The sequence below is a fragment of the Arachis ipaensis genome, chromosome B3, assembly GCF_059453495.1.
Source record: "Arachis ipaensis isolate K30076 ecotype BB chromosome B3, ASM5945349v1, whole genome shotgun sequence".
Classification (NCBI taxonomy): domain Eukaryota; kingdom Viridiplantae; phylum Streptophyta; class Magnoliopsida; order Fabales; family Fabaceae; genus Arachis; species Arachis ipaensis.
The window spans coordinates 16,699,852-16,716,561 of NC_142438.1; the positions used below are offsets into that span (position 1 = coordinate 16,699,852).

Here is a 16,710-nt window from a genome sequence, read left to right on the forward strand (position 1 = left end):
AACCCCCAAAAATCAACAACAATAGCAGGAGAACTTATTACAAGAACGTAGAACGACGTAGAACTTAGAAGAACAACGTAGAACTTGGAAGAACGACGTAGAACTTAGAACAGTGTAACAAAGAAGCAACAATAATAGTAAACCCTAGAAGAACGACGTAGAAGAAAAGTAAAATATACAGTAATCTTAATGAACTTACGTTGAGTGTTGTTGCTTTGTTTTCTCTTCAGATTCTTCACGGAGAGTTTGATGTTGTTTTGATGGAGGTTTCGAACAACGATTTGTATATTTTGAACTTTGATTTTTGCTCGAAAATGGGAGCGTTTCCTTGTTTTCGAAGCGTTTTGAGAAGTGGAAGAAGTGGAAGAGTCTGCCATACGTAACCGTTTGTGTTGAGCGCGTGATTTTGACGCGCCATGTTATGTTTCTTTATGCGCGTGTCTTCGATTTGGGCTGGACCAACTTGGATGCTTGTAAACTTGTATGTGTAGCAGGCCCGTAATCTTATATTCTTATGCAAGTCTAAACTCTCCAAAACATAATTATAATTTAGGTCAAGTAAGTTAATTATGTCATGAATAAAAGCTATGATACTCTCTCCAAAACTTTGGATTGATTTGATCAATGACCAGAGCGTTGTAATTATTTGCTATCAGCTTACAAAATTCATCTACCTTAAGTAAATAATTATTTTCTTTCCTAAAAAGAAAAGCTCTTACAAATAAAGGCCCAAATTAGAAAATGAAGGAAAGTAAACTGCTGCAGGCTGAAACAGAAACAAGAAAGGAGAATGAAGCGACAAGCCACCCTTATGGGCCGGTGCTGCATTCGCCAGCAACTCTCTACACTCGTAGTTGCCGCTGCTGATTTGGTGCTCGCCTCCGACACGCCGGCGGTGGATAATTCAGCACTGTTGTGTGGCTGAAACCCAGTTTGCCCCCCCCCCCCAAAAAAAAAAAAAAAAACCCCCGTAGCATGCATGGGCAGGTTTCGTGTTCCTCGTACGTGCTTCTCCTTTGTTTCTGTGTCTACCGTTTTTCAAAATTCCGTCTTTCACTTGTCGACCGTTACCTTCAAAACCCACTTGGAAGATGGAAACTTTTCATATGCCAAAGAACAATTTGCAACCTTGTGTTCCAATGGGCGTATCAGAGAAGCGTATCACAACTTTGTTTCTTATATATGGTCTGAACCCCGTTTGTTCTCAAATCTCATACAAGCATGCATTCGCACAAAGTCTGTTTCTTTGGGGAAGCAGCTTCATTCTTTGATTATTACTTCTGGCTGTTCCTCGGACAAGTTCGTCTCCAACCATCTCCTCAACCTGTATTCGAAATTTGGGGAGTTTCGAGCTGCAGTCTTACTGTTTGATAGAATGCCTACTAGGAACACCATGTCGTGTAACATCATGATCAAGGCCCATCTTGAAATGGGTAGTTTTGAGAGTGCCAAGAAAATGTTTGATGAAATGCCTGAGAGGAATGTTGCTACTTGGAATGCAATGGTCACTGGCTTGGCCAAGTTTGAAATGAATGAGGAGTCTTTGTTCTTGTTTTCACAGATGAATGAGTTGGGTTTCATGCCGGATGAGTACTCACTGGGCAGTGTGCTTAGGGGATGTGCACACCTGACAGCTTTGTTTGCAGGCCGACAGGTTCATGCTTATGTTATGAAAAGTGGGTTTGAGTCTAATTTGGTTGTCACATGCTCTTTAGCTCACATGTACATTAAAGCTGGAAGCTTAAGTGAAGGAGAGAGATTGATCAGATTGATGCCAAATTGTAATGTGGTTGCTTGGAATACACTTATGTCTGGAAAAGCTCAAAATGGGTGTTTTGAGGGAGTTTTGGATCAATACTGTTTGATGAAAAAGGCAGGTTTTAGACCAGATAAGATTACTTTTGTGACTGTGATCAGTTCATGTTCAGAGTTAGCCACACTTGGTCAAGGGAAGCAAATACATGCTGAAGCAATCAAAGCAGGAGCTAGTTCTATAGTTGACGTAGTTAGCTCATTAGTTAGTATGTACTCTAGATGTGGATCCTTGCAAGACTCTGTGAAAGCTTTTTCGGAAGGCAAACAGCGAGATATTGTATTGTGGAGCTCAATGATTTCCGCTTATGGATTTCATGGTCAAGGGGAAGAAGCTATAAAGCTCTTTAATGGGATGGAACAAGAAAATTTGCCAGGAAATGAAGTTACATTTTTGAGCTTGTTATATGCATGTAGTCATTGTGGATTGAAGGACAAAGGACTTGATTTCTTCGAGTTGATGGTACAAAAGTATGGACTCAAGGCTAGACTAGAACACTATAATTGTGTCGTTGACCTACTAGGTAGGTCTGGCTGTTTGGAAGACGCAGAAGCTATGATACGTTCCATGCCTATGGAACCAGATGCCATTATATGGAAAACACTGTTATCTGCATGTAAGATCCACAAGAATGCAGAAATGGCAAAACGGGTTGCCAAAGAAGTTCTTAGGATCGATCCTCAAGACTCAGCATCATATATTCTTCTTGCCAATATTCATGCTTCTGCTAATAAGTGGCAGGATGTTTCTGAGGTGAGGAAGGCCATGAGAGGCAAGATGTTGAAGAAAGAACCAGGCATAAGTTGGGTAGAAATAAAGAATCAGGTTCACCAGTTCTGTTTGGATGACAAATCCCACCCACAATCTGCAGAGATCAATCGGTATCTGGATGAACTAACTTCAGAAATGAAGATGCGCGGTTATGTCCCGGATACTAGCTCTGTAACGCATGACATGGACAATGAGGAGAAAGAATACAACTTGGCACACCACAGTGAGAAGATGGCAATTGCTTTTGCATTGATGAATTGCCCAGAGGGAATGCCAATAAGGGTGATGAAGAACTTGCGCGTTTGTAGTGATTGCCATGTTGCCATCAAGTACATATCAGAGATAAAAAATTTAGAAATTGTTGTGCGAGATGCTAGCAGGTTTCACCATTTCAAAGATGGTACATGTTCTTGTGGGGATTATTGGTAATGTACAGTTTTTCATTGATCACCATTTCAAGTGTACTTCAGTACTTGAATATACTATGCCCTCCTGTTTATTATTATTTGTAGTTTCCCACTTTCCATGATCTATTTTTGTGTCATTGCTAATTGGGCCAATGACCCATGATTCATATTTCAATTCTGGTAGTATGATACTATAATCTCATGCCACATGCCACAAGATCATTGGCTGAAACTCTCACTTAGATTGGTCTGTCAGGAGGCCTTATATATCTCTTTGGGTAAGGTTTTTAATTTTTTGAATTTTGACAGAAAAACGGTCCATGACTGGTTTGAACCTGCCTCTTTCTTTTTAGCATTAGCTAGCAGGCATGTCTTCTAATGTTCTCTCTCAGGTAGTTTGCAAGGAAAAAGGCATTGGTACATAAAATGGTTTTTTTCTATAAAAAGCTATAATTGCATTCCACCACCAATGGAAGAGTTGCATGTTACACATGGCTAAAGGCTTATATGTATGTGAAGCAGAGAGTAGGTTGATCTGAATATTATTTATGGTTTATTTGAATTTCATAGCTGGTAGGTTCTTGTGTCAGGTTCTAACACAATGCTATATCAAACTCTCACAGATATTTTCCGGTGTCATAAAAAATCAAAGCAAGGAAAGCATCACTTAGCATTAGTGAATGACATTGCATTCAGTCCAATGTATGTGACTTCTTGTTTATAAGTTGCTATTTTGGATTAGGAAACTAACTTTGATGAATTTAACTTCTGTTTTAGGATGAAAGGTGCTTTCGTCACCGGTGATAATGAAGGTTACGTTACCATATGGGATGCTAAAAGAGAAAAATTTTAGTTGAGGTATTTACCTAATTCTGTTTTGCATTTGTATCTAATTAATATTAATATTAGAGCATTGTAATCAATTCATAGCTTTTTCTTGAGGGTGTTTGGATGCACATGTTTCTCTTGCCTTAAACCTTATTCTTCTACCAAATTTGACTATAAATCTCATCTTTCTGTCTTTCTTGGTTATGCACCAAATCACAAGGGGTGCTTAACTCAGCAAGGCAAAATCCTTATTACTCGACACGTTTTATTTGATGTAACCAGGTTCCCTTACTCCACCCTTTTTCCTAATTCCACCCCATCTAAGCCTCAGCAACAATTCCCTCATACACACCTTGTTTTAACACTTCATCCTACCCCATCTATTCCTCCATCACCTTCTGTTGACATATCCCCTCACACTTCATCACAATTTTCTTCCCATAGTCCTACTCAAACTGATTCTAATTCTTCTTCTGATGTGCCCATCTCTGATCCTACCCCTCCTTCTCCTTTTACACCATGTACACCATCTGCTTCTACACCAAGTAACCTCACTCAACCTCATCAAATTATTCACCCTTAGTATTCCAATTCAAGGGATTGAAATCCAATTTGGAAAAACTACTCTTTCACTCAACACTCATCCAATGCAAACCCGTTCAAAATCAGGAATTGCCTAGTGCTGAGGTGCCCAAGTAGTGTTGTGTCCTTATCATACAATCACGAGGGACAACTTATCATCGCTGTAGCATCTAGCCATACATACAAAGCAGCAAAGAGAACGTGAGTAGTTCTTATTTTTATATCTTTTATGAATTTTGTCAAAGTGAATTTTCAACTTGTGTTATCAATGAATAACAATGAAGATCCCACTTCCTATCTTTTACTCATGAGATATAGCTTTTGCTGGCCCGCATGATTAAAGGAACATAGTAATTAAAATTTGGTTATGCTGACTCTGCTGTCTTACATTTTTATCCATTTTCAAATTCAAACCTCTTGCATTTTCATTCTAAATTACTGTGGCATTTAAATAATGTAATCTGGCTACAATTGGGCGAGTAGAAGTCTCTGCTAGCTGCTGTTGTGTCACATTGAAATGAGTTAATAACTTTTTTTTTTTATTTATAAACCTAAAAATGATGTCTTCATTAACTATTATGGAAGCTGAGCATGAAAGTATTTGGCTTTTGACTTAAATATTTATTAGCATCTTTGATATTGACAGAGAAGGGCCTCATGGGATATTCATCCATAAAGGGGACAACGTTGATATTGGATCAGTTTCTGCTGGTAGTAAAAGTTAGGGCCATGGCTCTGGCATATAGAAATGTGTTGTTGACTTGTTGTAGTGCAGTAGGTGACAGGTGGTGGTAGAGGTAACATTTTCTGCAAGGTTATAGGTTGTAGCCTTGTAGGCTTATATGGGGGAAAGATGTTTTGCAAGAGATGACTCCTACACATTTATATAGATGAGATGTTTTGGCTTTTGGGGGAGGAGAAACTTCGTTTGAGGATGAGAGGGAGGGCTCGAGGAAGACCCCATCTCTTCCTCTTATTTTTTTTAGACAACGCAAAACGACCTCGTTTCATTAAAACCAGCGGGTCCTGATTTGGTCCGATCGGCCAGTTTCTAGCCGGTTCAGCAGTTTTGCAAACGGTTTGGAATTGTCGATTTTAATGGTAAACCAAACCGCATTACTGTTCAGTTTGCGGTGGGACTGATCAGACTGACCAATCCGATCCGATTTTCAGAACTACGGTGAAGACAAGGAATATTGCAAACCCTTCAATGAAGAAGGTTCATGCAATTTATGTCCACCCCAAGTCTGACTCAACAACTCATCAATGGCCCAAGACCATCGCCACTAGCACCAAATATGATTGGCCCAACTGGAAGTGATCCGAGTGCAAAAAGTGGATCAAGTGCAAAAATAGAGGTGGATCAAAATTAGCAAATGGAGGTGGATCAAGAGTTGCACCTCAGAAATAGTGGCATCTATGGTATTCAGACCGTTGTTTGTACTGAAATGTGACTTTGGTGTTATGTTTAGGCCTTTATTTTCATGACAAGCATAGACTTGTGTGGTTGGTTTTTTTGGATTTCATATGTGACTTTGGTGTTTTGATTTAGGCCTCTGTTTTGATGGCAATGGTAGATTTGTTGTTTGATATTTTGTAATGTAAATTGTAATTTGGTATTTAGGTCTGTCTTGATGATTTCTATTTCAGCAGGTTTTTAATGATAATTTCTAATTATGCGTTACTTATTGCCCACCCAATTGTTGATCAAAGTGTTGATTATTGTGAATTTGCAATCAATTGTTGATTGCACTGGACTTGTTTTGGAACTAACACTTTAAAGTTTAAACATAGATTTGTATTCCATATTCATGCAAATGAAAGTTACAAAACAACCCTAGTACATATTTTCATTTCTTCTATTTACAGAGCATTACAATTACTTATGAAAAGTGTAAATAAACAACCACAAAATATAGATTTGCATTCCTAAGCAAACATACTGCACTCATTGTCTAATGCTCTTCAATTTTTCATTAATCTCATCAATTATTTTCAACATCTTTTTCACCTCATCTTTAGCCTTTGAACCCAAAGCAAATTCCTCTACCTTGTTTTTACCTCGTTTCTTCCATTTGCTTTTTTCATTCTTATCTTAAATTTTTCAATTTTTTTCAACATCACCAACTTCATCGGTCCAAATAAAATAATTGCATCTCAAATCAACCTGCTGCATTTATTCATCAATGAACAATTTAAACCATTTCAATAAGTTGTATAGTATTTATCATCATAAATAGAATAAGAAATCATATACCTCCCATAATAATGGACAACAAAAAAATGATCTCCATAGGTTCCATTCTGTTGTAAATTTAGTACCATTACATCAAATCCATGCAAACACTTGCCATTGTTATAGTTGAACTTCTTCTTCTTCCTATTCTTCGATGTATAAGAGGAGCCACCACAAATACTCATACAAGATTCGATATATTTTTCCTTTGTTGAGATTATAACATTTTTGTACCTTAAGGTTTATAAATTCCAATATAAACTTACACAAAGAAGATGTTGAAGATTTTACTTTATCATTTAATTTTTTATTTATTTTTATTTGCTAAATCCATATCACACAATACATAAAGTCACCATGGCAAATATTATGCCACCTATTAGCCACTACTAACAAAAACGTTAATGAGATCATAAAAAGGTAGAATGATTAATTGGGTGTGATATTAATATGTACACATGATCATTAAAATATAAGAGTATATATTTGTTCACCGTAAAAAAATTTATGTTTACTTTTGTCTATTCTTTCAAAAATAAATTAACTAATTATTGAGCATTAAAATGTTAAGGAATAATTTTAAAATTTATTTAAATATTAAGAATAAAATTAAATCAAATAAAAAATTAAAAATAATTTAAAAAATTAAAAATATTAAGAGAAAATATATTTGACAAAAAAAAATTCTAAATCATTTGAACTCACTCTAGCTCCCCCCTACCTTTGGCTCTTGTTGATTGGAACCAACAACGAAAGCGGCTCGACTAACAGGCATAACTGCCTGTTTCAGAAATCGCTTTTGGATCGTTGAACCGGTTGGAAATCTCCCGGTCGAACCGAACGAGATCTGGTCGGTTTTTGCTTTTAGCAAGAAACGACGTCGTTTCGCTCAATTAAAAAATTACCCCAAAGCACTCTGCCACTGCCACTCTCAGAGCTCCTCCGGTCCTCCCTCGCTCCTTCAGAATCGCATCACTTCCTCCGTCCAGCCACCGCCGTCCCCACTACGGTCGTCTCCGCCACTGCTCGAAGCCGCCGTCCACACTGCAAGTTGTGTCGCATCGTTCCTCCGTCGCGAATCCGCTGTTCCGCCGCGCCGGCTCTGTTCCACCGCGCTCCAGCCCTTCTCTGCTCCAGTTCCGCCACGCTCCACCTCCTCTGCTCCAGTTCCGCTGCACTCCACCTGCCTCTGCTCCAGTTCCGCTGCGCTCCACCCTCTTCCGCTCCAGTACCTCGCACACCACCCTCCTCTGCTCCAGTACCGTGGCACACCACCCTCCTCGGCTCCAGTTCCGCGGCAGTCCAGGCCATCTCTTCTCCAGTTCTGCCGCGTCCAGCCTTCCCTCGTACTCCCTCACCTCTGTGCTCTAGAAGGTATTTTTTTTACTGTAATTGTTGTTTTAATTGGTTTAGGATTGTTAATCTGTGATTTTTCTTCTTGTGTTGTTGTCATTACTGTGGTTGTTGATGATGTTCTTGATTCTGTTGTCTTTAATTTCTTTTTTGGTTTTTAGGGTGATTTTCTTTGATTCTGATATGTTGCTGTTAATTTCTTCAAGTATTTGTTGTCGTTGAGATTATTGGGTTGCTGTATTTTTGTTCTTTAATTTCTTGCTTATTGTATTGAGTTTTCTTAGGTTTCTTGTGTTTATTGTTGTTGCTGATTACTGCTAATGGTTCTTGATGGTTCTAATTGTTGATGTTTGTTTACTATTGTTTGTTGACTTTGTTCTTATGGTTCTTGGTTTTTTTTTTTCATGAAGTGCTGTTTGTTTGCTTTGCTGCTGTTTTTGCATTCTTATGCTTTGTGCAAGTTAATTTATGTTTTATTACTTAGATTTTTTTTTTTTAATTATTTTTTTTTAAAATAAGAACTCAACACAATAAAGTGGAGCGATCATAGCTAGTCAATCAAGAATATATAAAACCTAAATAAGAAAGCGGCACAATAAATACATAAAGGTCCCCATGTCATCTCCGACAGAGCCATCAACAATAAGAGGGATCAACACCTCTCCACTCATTAACGCTCGTCACGGTTATGTTGATAACTTCTTCAACACCTCGGCTATGATTCTGGAAAATCCTTCTATTCCTTTCCATCCATATATTCCAAATGACCGCACAAAAATACCTTAGTCGCTGCTTACGATTTTCCTTACTCCTTGGTTCCTCTGTCCAACTGAGATAGTGCTCTTTCAACGAATCCGGATAAGACCATTGAAAGCCAAACCTTGATATCCAAGCACTTTACACCTGCCAAGCAAATGCACAGCCGAAAAACAAGTGATATACATGTTCCAATTCGTTATTACATAACACACATACAGTGTCTTCCTGTCTGATAAGTCCAAATCGGCTTAGCCTTTCCTTAGTGTTTACTCTGCCTATTAAAACAAACCAAGCAAATAGCTCCACTCGTGGTGGCACCAAACCTTTCCAAACGGTACTTGTGAAGCTGTAGCTGGCCACCTCCTCTGGAAGCATTTCAACCTGCAACACCTGCACAAATGAGTTAGTTGAAAAGACACCTTGCTTATCATATTTCCAAAGCACTCTATCCTCTCTGTGATTCACTAATTTCACTGGTCTCAAAGACTCATGTAACTGACTCAGAAGCTCTAATTCCCACTGAAAAAGCTCTCGCCTCCATTGGAAATTCCAAATCCACTCTATCCCATACCATAACCCACAATCCCTAATTACAGATCCACACTGGTTTGAAATAGAGAAAAGCCTCGGAAACCGGTCTTTCAGAGATCCACATAGTAACCAAACATCCTCCCAGAATTGAGTCCGTCACCCATCACCAATTTTCATGGACATCCCTGTAACCGTCTTATCCCTTATACGTTCATTCATGATGTTTAACTGGCAAATATCCTTCCAGGGACCTCCTCTCGTAGGTAGTGCTTGAGTTGACAGTAGCTCATTGGGATTCATGTTATTACATGAACATACAATTTTCTTCTACAGCGGGCACTCCTCCTTAGCAAACTGCCACCACCACTTGAACAACAATGCTGAGTTTCGAATCATAGCATCGCCAACTCCCAAGCCACCTAGTTTTTTTTGGAGCCTGCACAATTTCCCACCTAACTAATGCCATACCATTCCTACCATCTTCCTTACTCCACAGGAATCTTCTCTGCAGTGAAATCAACCTTGCAGCAACAGCTTTCGGCATCTTGAATAAACTCAAATAATATACTGGCAAACTGTTTAAGACTGATTTGATAAGCACCAACTTTCCAGCTTTGTTTAGCACCTTAACTTTCCATAAACTGAGTTTCTCCTCCACTTTGTCCATAATAGGCTTCCAAGTCTTCACCAACCTCGGGTTCGCTCCTAAGGAGATCCCAAGGTATTTAACTGGGAGAGTGTCCCCCTTACAGCCCAGAAGGTTACACATACGCTGGAGCCACTGCTCGTCACAATTAATCGATATCAAACTTGACTTATCAAAATTAATACAGAGGCCTGACATCAACTCAAAACATCGCAAAAGGTGTTTGTAATTCTTGATAGTCTCCTCTTCTGGTGGGCAAAACAGAATAGTATCATCAGCAAACTGAAGGTGCGACAGTTCTATTCTATCCCTCCCCACCAACAACGGTGATATACGCCCGTTCCTGATCGCCTCTCCAATCATTCGATGCAGTACATCCACCACCAGTACAAATAAAAAGGGAGAAAGTGGGTCACCTTGTCTCAAGCCCCTTTCCATTTTGAAAGGTTTAGATGGCGAACCATTTACCAGAACTGACATAGATGCAGTGGTCACACACTCCATAACCCATGCTCTCCATTTATGCCCGAATCCCATCTTGTGTAGCACAATGTCCACAAAATTCCATTTGACTCGGTCGTATGCTTTATGAAAATCTAGCTTGATTATTGCCGCTTCTGTATTTCTCTGTTTAAGCCAGTTAACTATTTTACATGCAATAAGTGCCCCATCGTGTATTTTCCTTCCCTTGACAAACGCACTCTGCGTCTCCCCTACTAATCCTGACATCACTGATCTCATCCTCCTGACTAGCACCTTCGAGATGACCTTGTAGACGCACCCGACCATACTAATAGGTCTCAAGTCTTTGATCTTCTTTGCACCGATGAATTTTGGAGCCAATGCCACCCAAGTAATATTGCTATCAGTCGGTAACCTGGAAGAATTAAAAAATCCCATCACTGCTGCCGTAAATTCAGGTCCAATCTCATCCCAACACCTCTTAATGAAGTTCATGTTGTACCCATCACAACCTGACGCCTTAAAAGACTCACAGTCCCACACAGTCTCCCTGATCTCCTCAGCCGAGGGCAGCATCTCTAAGGTCACAGCATCTTCCTCAGCTATCTTTTCCACCATACCATCTCTAAAACCCATCAATGGGGTAGCTTCCTGATGATATAATTCCTTGTAGAACTCTCTGATAGCTATCTTGATTCTCGCTTGATTCCTGATTGATCTACCATTTATCACCAGTGCATCAATCATATTGTTTCGTCTTCTTGCTGAAGCCATATTATGAAAGTACCTTGTATTTTTGTCCATGTCCTTCGCGTGCCGAGACCGAGACATCTGTTTCCAATGCATTTCCTTCCTTATGTACCATCTCTCACAACAATTAACCAACGCCTTTCTTCTAGCCTTCGTCGTGGCATCATAAACTCCATTGCTGACCATATCATCAACCCTCCTGATCTCTTCCTCAAACTTTGTGATTTTATTATCCATCTCACCAAAATTAGCTATCTTTTTTAATTATTGTAGTTAACTTGTTATTACTGTGATTCTGTTATGTTGATTGATTATGTTGATTCTGTTATGTTGATTCATGTCTTTGTTATTTTTCTTTTTCAATTTTTTACTGTGATTTTCTACTCAGGTTGTTACTGTGATTTTTCTGTTGTTATTGGGTTATTGGATTTTTTATTCAGGTCTTATTTTTGTTAATTTGTTAAATTGTTGAGTTGCTGGGTTTTAATTTGCTGGATTGAGATTGGGATTGTTCTTGTTATTTGTTATTGGATTGTTGGATTTTTTATTCAGGCTTTGTTTCTGTTAATTTGCTAAGTGTGTTTCTCCATACTTTTTTTATTTATTATTTTATTATAAAACGGTTATTTCGGTTGAATTACGATTGAACTAATTGAACCAGTAAACCAATAAATCAGTAACTAGTGGTTTGGTGATTGGTTCGGTTTCCAGTAGGAGTGTTCGCGGTGCGGTTTGGATTGGATGACTTTCAAAAAAAAATCTGATCCGATCCGATCCAATTTCAAGCGGTTTGGATTGGATTGGATTGGTGGTTTTGTAAATTAAAAAAATCAAATACATATAACAAGTCGCAACATTAAATTTTAAATAATCAACGATGACATAACAAGTCTCAACAACATTTTAAGAAGCCAACAATAACATAACAATAGAAATAAAATTATAAGTTAGTTAAAATAAATAAATAAATAACATTTTGGACATAAAATATTTATTAAATAATAATAATACATGAATAATATAAAGTTGTATAACAAATTGAACATGTTATAAGTATAATTGTAAATATAATGATAAAATAATAATATTATAGCACATTGTGTGGTTTGGATTCGATTGGATCGGTTATGGAAAGTAGATCCGAAATTCGATCCGATTCAGCGGTTTACAAAAAATAGAATCCAATCAAATTCGAATTAGATTGGATTGGATGAGTGGTTTAATTTGGATCGTTTTCGACTTGAACACCCCTATTTTCCAGAACCTTGCTACTACCTTCCTCTTCTCCCCTTCCTTCCCCTTTTCTGTCTTCCAACTCCGGCGGAGCCGCCGCCACCGGTATTGTTGCTCTGTTCTCCATATTTCTGCTCCATCCAACTCTTGCATCGCCACCTGCATCTCTGCCACCTCTGGCTGCTGCAAGCGTCTCTTCCCGCCAGCGTCTGTACCCGCCCACGCTGCCGCTAGCGTCTCTACTCGCCTCTCTTCTCTCCTCTCCGACCACATCTCTGCTTGCATCTTTTCCCGTGTCTGCCCACCTTCTCTGCCGTGGTTGCTGCCTTCCCTGGTTAAGACTTACTGCTCTCTCAATTTCTGCATTGGATTTGCTTCATGATTTATGGATTTGTGTTTATCCTAATGAATAAGAAGGTTTTGTTAATGTGATTTATTTATCCTAATTAATATTAAGTTTGCTATGGCTAGTTGTTTTGTTTAACCTTCTTTTAACAATCTTGCCTTTGCCTTTTAATTTTCTTTTTTCTGAGTTGCTGTTTAACTTTCCTTTAACAAAATAGTTGACCAAGAACCTACAAAATGTCATTTTAATTTTATTTTAGTTTTGAACTTTGATCTGTTGAACTTTGAATGTAAATTGTAAAATTTTAATGATGACAAATTATTATATGAGTAGTGAAATTTCGAATTTTATTGTCATTGATTCATTGAATTTAGATATTAAAGAAAGTGATTCACTGACCGGTCCAATTCTCACAACCTTGGTAAATATATTGTTTTGCTTGTTATGTAAATATAAAAGATGATTACTTTTGGCTTCGTCATATTCTTTTATCCTATGTGTTATCAAGTTGTTTGTATGTTGTGTAGATATTTTGTTTTGTATGTTGTATGAATATAAGAAGTGATTAATTTTTAATCACATTCTCTAATGTGCTATCAAGTTGATTTTATGTTTTTGCATTCTCTGCACATGCTTTACTTTTTCTAAGTTTTGTGTTTACTAACATTTTTAAATTTCAATTAAATTTCTATTACTTTTATCAGATACCTCTTCTCAAGTAAAGACTCTTGACACTTGTGAAGCATTGAAGCATGTAGTAATCTCCTGTTAAGAAGAAAGAGGATGTCTCTGTCCGCTATGAGTTGTTCAATTCTCCCAACTACTGTATTCTCCATTCCCTTCCCTTCTTCCAAAGCCACCATTTCAATCAACTCTACCACTACCACCTTAGTCTCCAAGTCAGCAGCAGCAACATCCAAACACATATGGACAAGAACAGTCCAACTCCATCCACGTGGCAGAACCCGGTACAAAGACCAAACGTTCTTGGACCACGCTGTGGACATGGATGAGCTGATATCTTCGATCAGACAGACCCAAAATGCGGAGGAGCTTTATGCCCTCATGTCTCCTTACAATGGCAGGCAGCTCTCTATGCGTTTCATGGTTTCTCTCCTTTCTCGGGAGCCAGACTGGCAACGCTCCCTTGCCTTGCTTGATTGGATCAATGACACGGCTCTCTATTCTCCTTCAGTCTTCGCCTACAATGTCGTTATTCGCAATGTTCTACGCGCCAAGCAGTGGCAAGTTGCACACGGCCTGTTCGACGAAATGCGCCAGAGAGGCCTTGCCCCAGACAGGTACACCTATTCAACTCTGATTACTCAGTTTGGTAAGAATGGCATGTTTGATTCGGCCTTGTTCTGGCTCCAGCAAATGGAGCAGGACAATGTGTCTGGTGATCTTGTCTTGTATAGCAACTTGATTGAGCTTTCTCGAAAATTGCGTGATTACACCAAGGCGATTTCGATATTCATGAGGTTGAAGAACGCTAACATTACGCCTGACCTGGTAGCTTATAACACCATGATTAATGTGTTTGGAAAGGCTAAGTTGTTCCGTGAGGCTCGCCTCCTCATTCAGGAGATGAAGGGTAATGGTGTCCGCCCGGATACGGTGAGTTACTCGACGTTGCTCGTGATGTATGTTGAGAACCAGAAGTTTGTTGAGGCACTCTCGGTATTCTCGGAGATGAATGAAGAGAAGTGCCCGCTTGATCTGACGACTTGCAATATTATGATTGATGTTTATGGCCAGCTTGACATGGCCAAGGAAGCTGATCGGCTGTTCTGGAGCATGAGGAAGATGGCAATCGAACCCAATGTGGTCAGTTACAATACACTCTTGAGGGTCTATGGAGAAGCTGAGCTGTTTGGGGAAGCCATCCATCTATTTCGTTTGATGCAGAGGAAGGGTGTGGAACAGAATGTTGTCACATACAACACCATGATTAAGATCTATGGCAAGTCTCTCGAGCATGAGAAGGCAACGAATCTCATTCAAGAGATGCAGAGCAGAGGTATTGAACCAAATGCCATCACTTATTCCACGATAATATCTATCTGGGGAAAGGCAGGGAAGTTGGATAGGGCAGCCATGTTATTTCAGAAGTTAAGGAGCTCAGGAGTTGAAATTGATCAAGTTCTTTACCAAACAATGATTGTTGCTTACGAGAAAGCAGGTTTAGTTGCTCATGCCAAGCGTCTGCTTCACGAGCTTAGGCATCCAGAGAACATTCCTAGGGAGACTGCGATTGCAATCCTTGCGAGGGCTGGTAGAATTGAAGAGGCTACATGGGTTTTCCGGCAGGCTTTTGATGCTGGAGAGGTGAAGGATATATCTTTGTTTGGGTGTATGATTGATCTTTTCTCAAGGAACAAAAGGCATGCAAATGTTGTTGAAGTGTTTGAGAAGATGAGAGAGGTGGGATACTTTCCTGATTCTAATGTTATTGCTCTTGTGCTGAATGCTTTTGGGAAGCTACGTGAATTTGAGAAAGCAGATGCTTTATATAGAGAGATGCATGAAGAAGGGTGTGTTTTTCCTGATGAAGTTCATTTCCAGATGCTCAGTCTATATGGAGCAAGAAAGGATTTCACAACAGTAGAGTCATTGTTTGAGAAGTTGGATTCCAATCCCAACATCAACAAAAAGGAGTTGCATCTTGTTGTTTCCAGCATTTATGAAAGAGCAGATAGACTTAATGATGCTTCTCGAATCATGAACAGGTTGAATAAAAAAATCATAAGAAATCATGACGATACTTAGAGAAGTTTGCATCTGCTTTCCCTAATCCCTATGTAACTTGTATAGTGATGAACATTCTTTTGCCCTTGACCATGCATAAAAACTGTAATCGGAAAATCTCTCTATAATGAGGTGCATCATGTAGATATGATATATTATTATGTTTTGGTGCAATAATTGTTTTATATATGCATATAAATGGAGCAGTGCTTCTTCATTGCAGATTGTTGAGCCAGTTTCAAGTCAATTTTTGAGCTTTTCTGGTAGTTTGATTGTTTTGCTGGTATAACTGAAAATATTTTGTGTGCTCCACCTGTAGCAACTGTCAATCAATTTTAATAAAATTCGTAGCTGATCTAGTAGTTTAGGTGTGGTTTAATTGGAAATCCTAAGCTCCAGATTGAAGTTATGGGTGAAAGAAATACGGAAAGTGACATGGAGAATCATTTTCAACTCATGGTAAAATTTATTCTTTCATTAACTTTGTTCGGATATAGTTGAACATATTCTCCTCCTTTTCTCTCCCATTTGCCCTCACTTTGCTGCAACATATATTTGTTTTATGAAATTTCATATTTTATTTTCTAGCATCCCCTAATGGATCACTTCTTCACCCCACTGATTTGGTACTGCTATAATATGATGAAGGTAAAGTTCATGGAGGTACTAGATTGAAGCTGAATGGTTGTAGATTTATTTATATATATAGTTCATTCTGGTTTTGAATATTGATATATCTGTACTTTGTGTATAACAGCAGTTATTCACTTCGTATGTTGGTTTATTGAAGAACCTTCAAATGGTTGTTTCATGTGTGCTGAAGTATGTACTTTCAAACCATCAGCTAGCAAGTAAAATACCAGAGTTTTCCCCATGATTGCATCAATGTATAAGTTCCTTTTTTTCTATTCTTGACGATGGATTTATTAATTATTGTTTTTGCTTAATTGTTTGATTGTTTGATTGTTTGAGAAATCAAGGTGCTGTGTTTGGTGGGATGCTAGTGTGTTCATGGAACCTACAACAAAGCAAAAAATATCAAGTATGTCAACTTTCTTTACCAATGCAGATAAAATAATTTCTACAACTTGAAGTATGGTTTAGCTTTGCTTGCTGTCATGACGGGACAAATCTAACTTGTCTTTACTTCTATATATGGTAGCCAAGGTTGTTTCAACCAACTGGTAAGGATGCTTATATTACAAATGCTTTACAAACATTCTTCATTGGTATCCATGCCTTACA

General features: G+C 38.6%; 2 protein-coding genes across 11 annotated transcripts; both read left to right on the top strand.

The window, feature by feature from the left end:
- The first annotated feature begins 751 nt into the window (after positions 1-751).
- On the top strand, positions 752-6,094 carry LOC107629996 (pentatricopeptide repeat-containing protein At2g41080-like). 8 transcript variants are annotated; one of them, XM_088506625.1, is made up of 5 exons: positions 752-3,500; positions 3,615-3,693; positions 3,769-3,849; positions 4,040-4,602; positions 5,048-6,094. In XM_088506625.1, the coding sequence occupies exon 1, from the start codon at positions 980-982 to the stop codon at positions 3,011-3,013; it is 2,034 nt and encodes a 677-aa protein (XP_088362751.1). In that variant the 5' UTR covers positions 752-979; the 3' UTR covers positions 3,014-3,500; positions 3,615-3,693; positions 3,769-3,849; positions 4,040-4,602; positions 5,048-6,094. The 8 variants fall into 8 exon arrangements, with proteins under 8 accessions (XP_088362751.1, XP_088362750.1, XP_088362752.1 ...); XM_088506624.1 differs by having other exon boundaries at positions 752-3,693; XM_088506626.1 differs by having other exon boundaries at positions 752-3,693; positions 4,489-4,602.
- A 1,439-nt stretch (positions 6,095-7,533) lies between these two features.
- On the top strand, positions 7,534-15,687 carry LOC107629995 (Tetratricopeptide repeat (TPR)-like superfamily protein). 3 transcript variants are annotated; one of them, XM_088510078.1, is made up of 2 exons: positions 7,534-7,983; positions 13,461-15,687. In XM_088510078.1, exon 2 carries the CDS (start codon positions 13,501-13,503, stop codon positions 15,484-15,486), a length of 1,986 nt encoding a protein of 661 aa, XP_088366204.1. In that variant the 5' UTR covers positions 7,534-7,983; positions 13,461-13,500; the 3' UTR covers positions 15,487-15,687. The 3 variants fall into 3 exon arrangements, with proteins under 3 accessions (XP_088366204.1, XP_016188467.1, XP_016188468.1); XM_016332981.3 differs by having other exon boundaries at positions 7,546-8,011; positions 13,422-15,687; XM_016332982.3 differs by lacking the exon at positions 7,534-7,983 and adding an exon at positions 12,369-12,705 and having other exon boundaries at positions 13,422-15,687.
- The last annotated feature ends 1,023 nt before the right edge of the window (positions 15,688-16,710 follow it).